Raw genomic sequence first — 16,530 nt, forward strand, 5'->3', positions numbered from 1 at the left:
TCTGTTAGGAAGTCAGTGGTATCCACCTTAGTATTATCAAAAATAGACTACTGTAACAGCCTCTACGTGGGTTTGCAAGCTCAGTATTTGAACAAACTGCAGGTTCTTCAGAACTCTGCAGCCAGACTTCTACCGGAGTTACCCAGGCATCATTCAGTTTCCGCCACACTCAAAGACCTCCACTGGCTGAAGGTCAAAAATAGAATTAAGTTTAAGGCCCTCTGTTTGATCTATAAAGCGCTACATGAGTCTGGGCCCACCTTTCTGAGGGAAAACTTTTATTGGTACACCCCAAACAAAATCCTAAGATCACCCGGCATGAACAGAATAAACCCCATTTGATTTAAAAAATCGAAATGGGGTGGCAGCAGCTTTGCGGTCAGACCAGGTACATCCTGGAACCTACTGCCATTCACCATAAGATCTGCCCCTTCCTTGCTTCAGTTTAGGAAACTTCTGAAAACCTGGCTTTTCAATCAGTAGGCTCACTCTGTTCACCATCTCTCACAGACCCAGAGCCTTCGGGTATACGCTGGGCTTTACAAATTGGACAACATAACATATCCTGTCCTAGGCTGATAATGCACATTTATTCCACATGGTACATGGTATGACACTGTCCATTGATATAACACTATTGATCAGCAATGATTGATGTTATAAAGGATGTTTGGGGATAAAGTCTAGATGTTAATATGGCATCCTGCCTTCTGTGTCGATTTAGCAGCCTCAAAAATGCTAAGAATAGTTCTAAGTTCATGAACTTAGCTTTGTTCACTGGGATTCATAACATTGCAATGCAATGGAAGGCCCCCACAATCCACAAGTGGATAGGAATCTACAGAACTGGACTGCTGCGGAGATACAGGTATTGATCCTTTTACATAAGCAAAGACAGGGAGGATCCGCAGTCACAGAGGGGGGATACTAACAGCATCACACTGTTTGAGTTCATCACCAAATCAAGCCGGATATGAAAAAATAAGGATGACAACATTACAATTTATATCAAATGGTCTACTGTTACCAGATACATAAACTGGGTCTCTCAGATGAGAGTCACTACCACTGCATAATATCAGTACCTTAATACATGTACTAGAACTAGATGAATCACTGACAATGGAGGAAATGTATGGGCAATTCAAAAACCTGTATCTGTGACCCAATCTGAAGGATCAGATCCAGTGGCTGTAAAATGTCAATATCCTAGTGTTTAAATGGACTGTGTAGAAATCCACTTTGATTGTTAACCATCTAAATTGGATCTGAAAGAAGAATCTTATGTTCTTTTGTCTTTTGATATAGAGATTTCAGGTCAGCAAGCAAATGTGTCAGTGTTGGTTATTATGGGTTTATCAAAAACCAAAGTTTAGAGAGCTAGGACAGTAGGACGGCCGTCCTTGTCCTGGAAGTATTTTATAACCAAAGAGGACGGCCAAGGTAAATGGCTGTCTGACACTAGAGTGTCCTTGGCCGTCCTCTTTGGTTATAAAATATTATCGGTTTATCCCAGCATTAATAGAATAGGTCTGATACCAGCTTGAGAACTGAACTTCTTTGGAAATGGACATAAGGAATTGATGCTAATTTGTATACTACTTGGCAAGATAGAATATTTTCTCTTATAATACATATGGGTGAAACTAGATGTAACTGAACCACTCAGTGAGTCAGTGGAAAGACGGGGTATACTGATGAGGATACACATTCTTATGCGTGCAAAATATGTTGGCTGGAACAATAAACCACAAAACATCTTTGGCTGCCTGGAGTGGTGAAGGAATAGCTGGTGTTAGACATATGATCAAAACGTATAGCCATACCACCTATAAATTCAAATGTTAGATTATACATATATTTACTCAAAAATCCCAAAAATTCCTAGTCAGCCAGACTGTGGAGACTTTGTGGGCCTCAAATTCTGGGTGACCAAAGTGTTTTTTTGAAGGTGAAAAATAGATTGATACAACTGAGCACCCTATGCATAGACTGTATTGAGTTCAATTTTAAACCTTGTGCTGTCTGCCAAAGGGAAATATAATTATGTTACGACATCCCTGCAAGTTAGCTAATCTTCCCCATTAGCATACCTTTAGAAATGGGCAGAGAAATAACATTCACTTACAAAAGGCTCAGTTGAATACCTAAGAAACACATTTGCTGTCTATGTTCGCTTTGAAATGTTGGTAATACTTATTCTTGTAAATCTACATTAATAGTGAAAGCAGAGTCGATATTCCACTGACAGACAATTCAGCTGAAGCTTTCTTGAGCAGTCTCTTCAAATAAATGGTTAGAGGGTTGCATAAAGAGGAGCATTTTTTAACTATTGATTGGAAACGTATATCCCACACATTGTCAAAGTGTTTCGGCTTTAGAACCTATGCAAAACCCTCCCTCTGTTGCTTCTCTAAATGGCTTGTATTTATCTCTAGTGGTGTATTAAGGATTTGTGGGTCCCTGTGCAAGACATATTTTGGGGGTCCCAGTTCGTAATTTCACTGCCCGTTTTCTGCTAGTTGAAGCCTGCATGATACCACCCAAACTTTCAAAACTGGGGTTCACAAAAACACAGTTGAAATTTTCTTTCCAGGTCCACCAAAATCCTTAAGATGCCACTGAACAAAGCAGGAGCAACTCAGAGCAGAGGTAGGCAGTCGGCAGAAAGATGACATTCTGAGATATGGAAATAAACAGAGGTGATATAGATAAAGAAAAAGTTTACTTATCAGGGGGCCCTTGGAATGTGGGGGGCCTGGCAATTTCCCACTTTGCCCATGCCATGAAATATCTCTGCCTGTCTCTCAATGGGAAAATACTGCTGTGGCACAAACGCCTTTGAATCATCTGCCTATGAACATTTTATTGAGAGATCTTCAGGACATTTGAGCCTCTATATTCCAGTCTTGATAAAAGCACTCGGCGCACAGATAGTAGGCGTCATTGTGTGCATTTTACAACTATTTAAAGGTAGCCCCATCGTTCCCCATGAATTTTCCAAACAAGATCTCAAAGAGACAATCTTAGAAACTCTGAGATGCTTTGGGGTTGCAAGATCATTAAGTTTTAGGCATAAACTGAAAAGGAGGACTCTTCTGAAGTGTACCTCAAGGGTCATGTTGATGTTAACTGGCAGCACTCTGGATCCCACCATTGAGCATAAATACATCCACTAGTGTGGCCATTGTCTCTGCTGTTCTTGCCATGTTAATAATTTTGAATAAAGAACTTCCTATGGAACCAGGCGATTGCGCGAAGACGAGTGCATTTACTCACGACACACTTTTTAACTGAGCCTTTTTGAATCGGTACATGTACAATGTTTGGACACACGTATTCTCAAATCAAATTGGCGAAACACATGGGCAATGGATATATGAAAACACACAAAGCTTATACTGTGAGCCCTGAAGAAGTCCGATTGTGGACGAAACGCCTTGGCGATTACAAACAAATGTGTGAATACATGATGAATTTCAATATCGAAAGAACACATCGACTCTGTTTTGGGAATACAATTGAGCTATAAATCTATCTTATTGTGGATTGTCTACATTTGATATCTATAAGTGTGCTGTGCTATTTTTTTGTAAAATTTTGAATAAAGGCCTGTTGAGGAGCACATTCTAACAACTGGCCCATTCTACCCTTTTTGGGAATTCCTTCCTCAACAAATGAGAAGGTTTACTACTTTGGATGACCTTGGAATTAAGCACAATTTATCCATGTCGGGTGTTATAGAACATTTGGTCCTCTCGAGAGCTTTCACTCTCCAGTGATCATTTCATGCATTTATGGGCTGGCATAAACAGTTAGGCAAAGATTTACAAAGATTTTGCTTCAGGTTTGAGACACTTTTTTAATGCAGACCCGAAGCAAAATCCATTTTGATGTTTACAAAGCAACACTAATGTTGTTTTCCATTGCTTTGTAAGAAATAATAACACCGCACATTGTGCTGCCTTGTTTTGCCCTGAATCAGGAAGACATTCCACGCGTGGTGCATGGGTATTTTTGTGCGTTCACCCAAGGATTTTGATGCAAGCACATATTTACAAATAGTTGTAGACATGGGTGTGCACCAAAATGGTGTGCCTACCTGAGTGTAATGAGGAGAAATATATTTGTTTCTCCTTGTTATTTCCTCTTTGCAAGTGTGCTGCATTCTGCATTCAAAAGAAAAAATCCTCTAAGGATATTTTTTGTGGAGGAAGGTCTCCTTCCTGCACAAAGATTGGCCTGACCATAACTAAGTGCAAGGGTGCCTTCATTGGCACTAGGTAGCCCAAAGTGTGCCAGTGAAGGGAGAGAGCATGCCCCATTTCCTGAAAATATGGCATTGTTCTGCTTTCTCCCTTTCATACAATGTAGCGCCACAACTTCATTCCCTCTGCTGCAGTGCGTGAAATTTAAATCCTGGCTTTATTGTTTTTGGGTATTTTAAGCTGTCGTGGTTGAACATATGCCACCTCTGTCATTTTTATAAAGAATTGCTCATTTCCTGTTTTCGGCCATATCCCCTAACCTCAGGGATGTAAAAATCAAAAACTGACTTCCCAGGGGACCTTTTTAATTCGATGTTGCTCTCCATAGATTAATCAAAATCAGAAGAACTTGGCAGTAGTCCTGCTGCTACAGCAGAGGTCAGATACGTGGCCTTGTGTGAACTAATTTTCAGTAGATCTATACCTCTTTTTGTAGACAATAACTTGTGAAACGGTGACTGCAAGAGAACTCTGTTGTGGTTGTTGTACAAATGTTATAGTGTTAGTGAATTTACTACCACTAGCTATTCATCTAAATTCTGGATTTAGGATCTTTAGGGCATATTCTTAAAAAATGAAGATACATACTGTTGAAATAATAATTTTTGGAAATGGTGGAGGTTTGAAATGGGAGTTTGATTGTTTTTTCTAAGTAAGAGTAGGAAAAATGCAGCTACGGCTATTTGCGTTTCCATATCGATGATTTATAATAAGTGATGCCCAGGGGTGATCTTTTTAGAAACGTTCACATAATTGGGCCTTAACCAGGAGGTGAAGTAACACTTATTCTTCATTACTAGAAACTTTTGAATATTTTGTAAATTCATTAGACAATAGTTTTGAAAATATGAACATTATTACAGGGAAACAAATATCTTCGAAAATATTCACATTATTACTGGAGACAGGGTGACGCTGAGCAAGCACTGCCAAGAGTATACAGGACCCCTAAATCGAGAGAGAGCTTACCTTGCCTCCAGCGCTTCCCGTGGACCCTGGTGCCTGCCTGTTACCGTCCCCCTCCCGCCGCCGCAATTGACAACTAAGAGCGGCCGGCGAGTGGAGGGGGGCACAGGACTACGTTTCCCGCACTGCTTAGCGGCGGGAGACGCCACTAACATCGCGCCAGGCGGCGCATAAAGACCGTGTCACCCCCGCGTCACGGGAGCGCGCAGGAGCGCCCAGGGCTAAGCCCGGGCAAAGGGCGGGCCCTCTGTGGCCCTCGGAGGTCCAAGGAGGACGGGATGGGCTACCCCCCTTTGATTCTTCCTCTGTATAAGGTGAGAGATTGCATCATATTACCAGCCTGTTCGTACAGTGACTGATACCCACGATCTGAGGCAAAGGCTTCTGCACCATACTGCTGTAGATACATTGATTGTCTAAGGATTATCCAACCACAGCATGATGAAAGACAAAAAGACACCGATCGCTACTAGATCTTCTACTAGGCACAAAGTCGTCCCTACTACACCTCTGCTCACTCTCACTGCAATCGATATAATGCTGCAGAAAACCATAAATGTTGTGGCTGATGCCATTCAAAGTACAGAGAGACGTCTTTCTCTAACTCCTAACCTATGCTTTCCTAAATTATCACAACATAATACCCCTGTTACCAACACACTGGATCTTAGCACAAATTCACAGGATTCACTCCTAATGCAATCTTTCACAGGTCTGCCTAACACCCAGGCAAGAGAAATTTCTAGTCTAGATACAGATACACCAATAATCTGTATTAGTGCAGAAAGTAGCATACCTATAAATAGTAGCCCACATACACTACGAGGTATTTCTCCCTCAATGAAGGACATACCTCTAACAGTAACGTGTGAAGCAAATCCAGGGGGACTTCTATCTCCGAACACCCTAGTGAGTGTAAAGGACAGTCCAATATTCAAATCTAGAAACTGGTATAGGAAAAAGTTAAAAATAAATAGGAGGTTAATTTTACGACCTATTTGTAGACATAAATCCTCAGTAAAAGATGTTTGGTCTGCTTTCATATTAACTAAACAAACAAAAAATATAAATACCTATCAGTCTTTTCCACCAGATAATATATCAGGAAGTGTTGATCGGTCATGTCAAACTGTCCCATCACCTTCAGACGACATTATATCCTTGGACCATATAGAATATCTAATAAGGTCTCTTTTGTTACCAATAAGAGAAAGACTTATTAAGCTGGAAGAAATGACTGAGAAATCCAACTTTACACATAATAAAAACACAGCACTAGTACTGGAGAAACTTGATTTTTTTATCAGCAACAGAGACGGTAGTTAAATGCCCATCCAAATCGTCTAATAAAATGACTGTACGAACAAAAAATCCTCCTGTTACTGGTAATGTTAAACTGACACCATCTTTGTTGTTGACAGGCACTGTTTCAGATGTTTCCAATAATAACTCCACTGCCGACAATAATAACAGTGTCCCTGCAGTAATCTTAGATACAAATGCTACTCCTGAGCCCCCTCTAGCTGAAAACGATGAGAGCGAATGGGCAGCTGAGGGCCTTTGTCTGGACAAGCAAATTGACCAGCATGGATTCTCAAGGTCCCTGGCAGTACAAAAGGTGCCAATAAATGACACTGTAAACTTACCTCGGAAGTCGCCTAAAAAACCAATACATACTAATCTTTCCCCAGAGTCTCAGCCATACACAATGGTTATGATTGGTGTCCCCAAACGGAGTGAGGGAAAGTCAGAAACATACGGGGAGTTAAAAAATAAGGTGTCTCATTGGCTAACTACCCACAGACCACTTCACCGACACCTTGATGGCCGCATAGCTCATGTTAGGAGGGTAGACTGGGTGGGACACAGATTCAAATCCACAGAAGGAGACTGCATTATTGTCACCTTTAACGACACTAGAATAGCAAGGTACATTACCAGATGGAGGGACAGTTCTACAAATAGTCTGATCCGTACGAAGGATCTCAGTTATTTCTACCCCTCAAATGGTGTTGGGCCAAACATCAGGGATCCCCATCCTCCTGGGGAACAGAGAGGGTCTTATACTCACACTAATCAACATCAAAAATGGCAAAATATAAACAAAAATAGCTACTATAATATAGATGACCAATTATATCCAGGTCGGGCCTTACCTTGGAATTATAGAACTACAGACTATTCTGCAAAGTATCCAGAGAGTAGGGAAGGTTCATATCAGATACACCACCAGGAATATCCCTACCTGTCTAATATAAATAACCAATATAATGTTCCTATTTCCAATAGATTTCATGCCTTTTATGACCAGTGTGATTTGGAGGGGGTTGACTGACTACCCGAATTACAAACTTCTAGCGCGATCAAGGTTACGGATAATTCCGAGTTGATACTCGACAAAAGAAACAGTATAAAGGGTCTAAATTTTTCTGAGATTACTAATAGCTTCCCAACAACCGAGCAAATGGGTATAGATATAAGAACCCCAGTTGAGAGTTCACCCTCACAAAATAGATCAGAGCTGACTACAGATTACAAAGAAGTTTCTAGCTGCGAACCATCCAATGCAAAACAACAGCATAATGTATTTAAAGAACAGGCAGCTGAGCCTATTCCTCTAAAAACTGTTTCAGCCGCAATCCCAAACACAGACTCAAATGTTACACGTCTGGTATCATGGAACACGGCAGGCTTGGCCGATAAAATTTATGACCCCACCTGGCTATCTTTTGTTAAACAATATTCAGTGATATGCCTGCAAGAGACCTGGCTGGTAGATAACAAATTTGCTCACATCGAGGGATACCAACGTTTTTTCAATCAAGCTGAACCCTCAAATAGTGGGAGAGCAAAGGGGGGTCTGGCCATTTATATAAGTCTGGCTTTTACACATCATAAAACTATCCGTCACACAGGTAACAGGAATCTACAAGTACTTGAGCTTAAAAGGGGTAAATCCACTCTGACATTGATTAACTTTTATAATGCATCAAACCAGTTTGGAGAATGCAATCTATTACTCTTGAGTGACTTTTTGAGCGACAACAAGGAGAAACTGTCGAGTAAATTGCTGATCGCCGGAGACTTTAATACACACCCCTGTGGGAATCCTGGAGAGACACCCATGGGACATTTAGGGTGCAACAGCATAAAAGGTTTTCACTTTGACCACTCGCGGCGCGGAACACAGCTTAATAACATAATGGACAAAAATAACTTAGTTGCTGCCATGTCCGAGACAGCGGAGCATACACTTTTTCAAGTTCCTACGTTTAAAGGTAACTCAAAAGGCTCTTATATAGATCACATTTTATTATCCACAGATCGTGTGAACTTTGTCTCGGATTTTCGCATCCAATGGAATAACCACAGTGATCATAATCCGATTTCTATCAATGTTGGTGGAGGAATTCTTGAATTGCGAAAGAACATTGAAAGCTGTGGTATTATAAAATCTACAAATGGAAAGCGCCGCTTAAAATGGACTGTGGTGGACTGTGATAACCTGTATACATCGATAAATAATCTTTGCAGTTCGGATCTCTCAACCTGTGTGTCACCTACATCATCTCCCGGTCAAACCGGGTCTGCTTTTGAGGGGGTCGTTGCAACAGTGGGGTCTTTATTAACTGTGCCAGTAAGAGGGAGTAATGGAAACAATCCAAAATGGTTTGATCATTCTTGCTCTAAGGCCAACAAGAGACCTTAAGACAGCCATAAAAGCTAGACCTAAAGACCCGGCATGTATTAAAGCCATGCGTATACAATATAAAAAATGTCTCGCAAACCGGAAAAAAGAGGTTAAGGCAAGTACTTGGGAGTCTCTTTTAGACCCAAAAATCCTGGGTAACAGTGCCAAGTTCTGGGAAATCATCAATAAACCCTTGTTTGACGACCCAAGTAGTATGGCACTTGGCACAAATATTCCTGAGGAAGACTGGGTCACTCATTTCAGCGCCATTTTTAAAAGTAATAAGCCTCAGGCAGAATATTCCTCTATTACTCCTATGGAGAACTTATTGCACTTTACAGCGAATGAGATTGAAATAGGTATTCAAGGCCTAACTTGTAACAAGGCCCCCGGGCCTGACGGCCTTCCCCCGGACCTTTTTAAATCCCTGCCATCACTTTGGGCCCCAGTCCTAACCGCTGTAATAAATGCAGCGGCGTCGTCTGGCTGCCCAACTTCATGGGGGATTTCTACTATAGTACCTGTATTTAAAAAAGGTGATCGCAGTAGTCCACTTTGCTACAGGCCAATATCTTTAATTAACTCCATAGCAAAAGTGGTAGGGGGCGTAATTTTAAACAGACTAACAACCTGGGCAGATGAAAACAATACAATTTCCCCAATTCAATATGGCTTCAGGCCTGGTCATTCAACGATTACCCAATGCCTGAACCTATATATGATCATAGGGAAATATACTTTAGCCAGAGAAGGTACAATCCACATGGCATTCATGGATTTATCGTCGGCTTTCGACTGCGTAGAGCGAGGTAGACTATGGAATGTCATGACAAAAATAGGCATAGAGCAGAACCTGATTAATTTTCTAGCTGACATGCATTCTGACACACGAGCAAATGTCAGATATACACAAGATTTAAAAGTAACAAAGGAATTTAGAATACATCGTGGCGTTCGCCAAGGGTGTATTCTAGCACCATTCCTCTTTAACCTGTACATTAATGACTTAGAAAAGTATCTCTTAGACACTGGAGTCGATTACCCCTATGTAGGCCGCAAAGGACTGCCGGTACTGCTTTATGCGGACGATGCAGTCCTGATTTCTAGGACAGCAGCAGGCCTACAGATTCTGTTAAAAGCATTTTATGACTTCATGCATTTACGGGACTTGAGTATTAATAACTCAAAATCCTATGTCATGAAGGTAGGCTCTGGGTATAAAAAACCTAATACCTTTAGTGTTAATGGGGAAAAAATTCCTGTGACAAAGACATTTTCCTACCTGGGTGTCCTCTTGGATCATCAGTTAAATTGGGGACCCGCTGTACAGAGGAAAGTGGGAGAGGTAACAAGGGCTAATGCAGCCATTCTTGATTTTGCAAGGAAAATAGGTAACACCCCAGTGGCTGCATTGCTCCAACTTTATAAAGCAAAAAGTATATCTATTGCATGTTACGGCAGTGAGCTATGGGGGTTCACTTCCTCCAGAGGTCTAGAAGTCGCAGAAAATAACTTCCTAAAACGTGGTCTGAGGGCACCAAGGGCCACTGGCAACTTCACCGTCCATGAAGAATTAGGTATGGCATACTTGAGCGACAGTTTAGCCGTAAATCCTATACTTTGCTGGCTAAACTGCTGGACAAACACTGAAATACCCCTAACCCAACAAATTTTAAAAGAAGCAATAACTTGGGAAAATGGATCTAAAGTCCCTTGGCTCAAATATATTAGAAAGTGTCTAACTGAACTAGGGCGCCCTGACCTTTTTATAACCCCGGAAATCACTAGAAAAATTGATGTAACCACTGTGAAGAAGTTATTTCTTTCTTGCAGGTACCTAGCCCGGGAGGAGGCAGAATTAAAGAAAGACAGTGTACGGAAACATGTACTTGTAAAAACTTCTGTACACATGGAACCGTACCTGTCATGGCCCCTGCCAAGCTATGACCGTTTTTTACTCACGAGGTTTCGCCTAGACCTATTTCACCTTCTATTGGCAGTACCAAGGGGGGCCCACCGAGGCCAAGTGTTGCCATCTTGCGGCTGCGACGCTAAGTCTCCGCAAGATTTGGCACACTTTTTATTCATCTGCCCTTTTTACTTGGTACCACGGAAATTATACCTAAAACCAATACTCAAACAGCTGAATTTTGCACAACGTCGACCAGCACTTTATTATCTCCAATTATTAAGTAGTGATTGCACCTTGTTTGTGGTATGACCTGGGATTTCACAGTGGGCAGTTCATATTAAGCAGGACCAAAAATGATATGCAAATTGTTGAATTCTGTTTACAGTAGCTTAGTGGCTGTAAAATGATCCTTTGGAGTCTGAATTCATTGGAAGTGGCTGAAATCAACTTTCCATTTCTTTCCATCACTTCGTTGTTGGCCGCAATAGATGCCCTAAATGTAACAGGAATGCCACATTGTGAGTCCTGGGCTCACTGTTGAGCAGGACTTGGCTGTACCTCACTACCAAGGCCTGAGTAGGGGGAAATTAGTCTAGACTTTATTGAATTCCTGTCTGAAGGGGACCTGGTATGATGGTTGTGCTATACTGTTCTCATTGGAGCAGGCCCAAAATTGATCTGAATAATGCTGGTCGCCGTCTAGGGTGAAATGGTGAACGAAAAACAAAGGTCTATTAGGTGGCCCGAGTGATAGCCAGTGGCTGAGATTAATTCATGCATTCCTTTCATAACCTTGTAGTATGTTGGCCTTTTCGATGTTATGCATTTTTCTGGAATAGTGGCTGCTGAGAGGGAAAAATACAAGTAGCTAATAACACATCCTCTCGCTCATGATAATTGGCAAATTTCAGGAAATGTTTTGTTTTTTATCGCTGAACCCTAACTAACCTAGGGGCATATTATCAAGGGGGTTTATCTCCGCTTTTTTGGCTTTAAAAGCCAAGAAAGCGGAGATAAAATTATCTCCCTGTTACCTAGCTGTCGCTAACACCAGTTAGCGGCAGCTAGTAGGAGATAGCGACCATCTTGGGCCCCACTTTGCATGTCAGTGATATTTATCACTAATGACATGCAAAGTGGGCGTGCCAAGATGTTAGCGACTGAAAACAGTCGCTAACATCTCTATCTCCTATTACCAACTTTTGGAGATATTCACGCTAAGCGCGAATATCTCCAAAAGCTAACACCTGCCCTGAGCAGTTCTTAGCCATGTTATCCAATGGGAGGTGGATAACATGGCTAAGAGCATTAGCTCGGTAATGCATGAATATCGCTGACTTTTCAGCGATATTCATGCATTGCGGCCGTTTTTTATCGCATTTGCGATAAACCTTGGTAATACCAAGGTTTATTTGCGGTAAAAATCGCCGCAGCTCAGCGGTAAAATTTTGTCTCTAACCAACCAATAGCGATAATTATCGCTATTGCTTGGTAATATGCCCCCTAGTCATTTTTTTTAATGATGCACACATGAACCTACTGATCACTCATTCCTCATGCCATGGGCAGAGGAGATTGACTGCAGATCTTGCCGGGACTTGAGCTTAGTTTGTTTGCTAACTGTCTGCCACATATCAAGAAGATTAATCAAAGAGGGGAAACGTTATTAGTAAATGAAACTTTTATTGGCCCTGATTTATCTTTGCTCTTATCTTGATGGATCTGCTCAAAATCTGATTTTACCAACAGAAGGCTAAACTTTCTAAACATCTACCAAATTCCCAAATCCATTAGGAAATGAATACTTCTTTGACCATTTTAAAATCTGCCCACCGCACATGGACCTGTCTGAGACTGAGAAAAACAATAGCAGTCTAAACATGTGTCACATTTTATACCCATCTAATAAATATTGCCAAAATGATTATGGCCACTGCCCCTTTAACTTTGCTCCCGTATTTCGGCTTGACAGGAAACTTTAAAAACCTGCACTGGGTACCTTAAGTACCTGCACTGGGTGTAACTTGCTAAATGCTTGTCACATATCATGCACATTCATCAAACAACACTAAAGATATAAGCAAATGTATCTTTGTATCTTCAATGTATGCTTCACTGGACACATGCATCAGCCTGCAAAAATCTGGAGGGATTATAGGTGCTTTTCTATGACAGAACCCTGCTCCTTATGCCTCACTTAAAGAGGAAATTAGGCAATTCCTCTTGTCCATGCTGTGTCCTTCTTGGGCACTAATGTGTAAAGTGAAAAAGAAACTAGGTGGATATAGCAACTGATTGTCTCTAGACCCAACAGTCCACGGGGGAAACACGGGTGCACTATGCATGTCACTATATAAGACGTCAAAGCGATTAACCAAGACAATAGTTGAATTTTTCAAACTACACCACTCATGGCACTTATATACAACGTAATATAGACTGAACATATACATACGTGTTTATTGCTAATCAACTCAAAATAATGCATTTTATCAATAGTGCAAGAATGAAAGATTGAGCTAAATCCAGGATATAAATGTATATCTTGCTGGCTAAAATCTGTTTGAAGTAGGAACATGCCTCCTAAACTAATTTGACAGGAAGGGAACCTTTGACAAGCATGCTACCCCAGGATCACTCCAGCAAACCACTCATCTGCAGGTTTCCTGCAATGCTGTTCGGCAGGGTTATTAACCATATAAGCGTGTCTTTGATGATTTAAACCTATGACCAAATGTTGCACACCATTTTCCTTGTTAGATGTTTAAACCCCCTGAGGTATCTTACCCATAATATATCCTCAGATGCCCTGGATACTTATAGCTGACTAAAGCTGGTATCTTAATCCCCTGAGCAATTTTGAAAAGTGATCTTTTTGTGACCAATAAGTAAGATAGATAGATTTACTTTCATATATTTCTTTGTTGTTAATTTATTTGGGTGGCAGATTATGCTGAAAATGTAAAAACAACTGCAGATGAAAGGCTGTCACTGATTCTGCTCTTCACTCATGGTCTTCTCTCTACTATTTCCGCCCACTTGCTATCTTCCTCCTAACCTCATTTATGGATTGCCTGAGTATATTTTTCTTTTCCAGCCCTGAGAGGTGTCTTTTTTTGGTTTTCTGCATCACATATTAGTGATTTATTTGTGAAAAAATATTTTCAAATAGGTTTGTTTGACTTTGTAAAGTGACATATATTTTTTTTACAGATTATGCTGACTATGGGGACTATTGGAGGGGGAACTATCAAACACAAGACTCCCAAGAATATGCATATAGTCGCGAAGACTTAAAGCGAGACGTGGAACGAACATTTCAAGAGGTCAGGAGTAATATAACAATTTACTTGTCTGTGCGTTATTTTATAGGAATATGCAGCTATTGGGTACTCAGAAGAGAGCTGGGATCAATCTTCCAAGTATTTTGTTTGCTTTATTTACAATATTGAGATCTTGTCTGCTATTTGTGTTTCTTTGGCATCACAAACAGGAAAAAGAAAGAGAATAAAAACTCGCCCGCCTTCACTTGACTATATATACCAAAGTACAAGGGCTCACAAGGAGGAACAGTAGGTGTATCGGAGGGTGAGACACCGTGATGAAAGTGTGACAACATGGTCTACCGCTTGGAGATCCATGTTGTGAAGTAATTTTGCACAGCAAAACGTATCTCAAAAGGTGATTAAAAAAGAAGTGAGTTTGAAAACAAGCTTATTTGCTCATGGTTTAGTGTGCATGCATACTATTCTTTGATCCTGATGAAAGCCATTTGGACCACTAGGGCACTAAGAATAAATGGCTGAAACATGGTGACCATGACAAAGGGTACATGAGACCATTGATATCTCAAAAGTATCCAACACTGATTTTAAAACTTGTCCAAGGTCACCAATATTAAAATACCTTTCAGGTAGGTGACCATGAGTCAGTATTAAATCACTTGCAATTTTTTCACTTAACTCAAAACAACTAACTACCCTGTAATCGGGCATTAAGGCACACATTGGAACTACTCAGCTTCCAGGGAGGGAACCCAGTGATGAAGCATGTCAGCAACTAGGCTGGTGAGTGGCGGTTCTTTAAAAAAAACCTTGTGGTCCCCTTCATGTTGCTGCGAGGTAGAGACTCTGTAGGAACTCTTCTTACGTAAACAGGGTATTCACTCGTTTTGTGTTTCTTTGGCATCAAGAATTGTATTTAGAACAGGCAAATATTAATCTACATTGTATCAGGTAATAGATCTGGAAGGGTAGAGGCTTACCTGAAGATCAATTAACAATAGAATTTTTATAACTTTAGGTTGGTGAATAAAGTAATATTACACAACTGTGATTAGACTGTAGTTGAATATAAAGTTCACAGAACGGGAAATTGGGGCCTGATTACGATTTTGGCAGACAGTGTTACTCCATCACAAATGTGACGGATATAATATCCGCCAAATTTCAATTCCTCTGTATCCTATGGAACGTGTAATACAATGGACGGGATATCGTTCACGTTTGTGACGGAGTATCCCATCCATCAAGATCATAATCAGGCCCTAAATCTATTAGAGACATCTATTTAAAATATAGTTCACAGAAATGTAACTAAATCTATTAGAGACCAAACGGAGTTCCTTCTTGAATCAGGGTAGTCGTTTTACAAAATGGTAGTACAGATCAAGTAAGCTACACAGTCTTTTGTGAAAGGTTAATTAGTTATCTCAGATATTAAACAGGATGCATTCAGAAAGCAATACTTTTAGTATTTCTGTTACCCTGTTTTTTGCTTTTTCAGTACAAGTTGTATTTCCAGGTCCAGGTTTTTTTTTTCGTAATCACTAGGACTATTTGTAATCCAAAACCTGTGGAATTCACTACATCCAAACTATGTTTGATCATCATTAAAAAGAATTACTCAATGGGGCGAATGTATGTCAAGAGATTTTGTTAAGTGTAATTTCTCTGCAATATCATTCCACTAGACTGAATGTTTTGCAGTATTGCACCAGAGTATCGTCTCTCAATTATGGTCAGGCAAAAATATCATACCATAAAATATAATTTTGAACAATAGGCCCAGTAGAGGTAATAATAGAAAATTTACCCCCAGTGCAGCATACTTTTAGACTTATATTTAACCCTGAATAATCAACAGTATTCTGAAGTGCAGCCACTTTGCTCCTGTTTCAAATGGGTCCCAAACTGGCTTTGCAACTTTTATATCTCCATTAGACTCGATTGTTTGAGAGATTTAGTTTTTGCGTTTTACTTGTCCAAGAACAAGTTCTCCTTAGAATGGGTTGCTGCTGGCTGTAGATTGCTTGCATATTGGTGTTTGTTTTATGAAAATTCAATAGGTATATTTGCAGAATGGTCTGTAGACTGTCACTATTAAGATCTCTCTTGGCATCTGATCTGTGTTTGACCAACAGAAATAGATTACCAATAATTATTAGAATTTTGTATGTTTTATAGGCAGAACAAAAGAATTTGGTGGGCTAAACAACAAGGCCATTTGACTTACATTGTGTTTGTAGTAATCATTTCTTAGTACTCAACCTGATAATATTTCAGGAAGACATTGTTTCAGTGAGCTGTTTCTGGTGGTCTTAGGGGCTAATGTAATCACTGCAGGCATCTATGTTTTACCTCGTAGTCAAGGGTTTTAATTCCAGTGCCTTTCCTTGGCCTTTAATCCTTCCT

The 16,530-nt window shown here is 40.4% G+C and overlaps 1 protein-coding gene across 1 annotated transcript in view; it reads left to right on the forward strand.

Moving 5' to 3' along the window:
* Positions 1–16,530, forward strand: part of ACE2 (angiotensin converting enzyme 2) — a 637,108-nt gene that overhangs the window by 237,173 nt on the left and 383,405 nt on the right. Inside the window, exon 5 of the mRNA XM_078657651.1 lies at positions 14,051–14,163. Within this exon, the coding sequence (XP_078513777.1) occupies positions 14,051–14,163 (113 nt within the window). The remainder of the gene's footprint in view (positions 1–14,050; positions 14,164–16,530) is intronic.

The sequence above is a fragment of the Lissotriton helveticus genome, chromosome 8 (assembly GCF_964261635.1).
Source record: "Lissotriton helveticus chromosome 8, aLisHel1.1, whole genome shotgun sequence".
Lineage (NCBI taxonomy): Eukaryota > Metazoa > Chordata > Amphibia > Caudata > Salamandridae > Lissotriton > Lissotriton helveticus.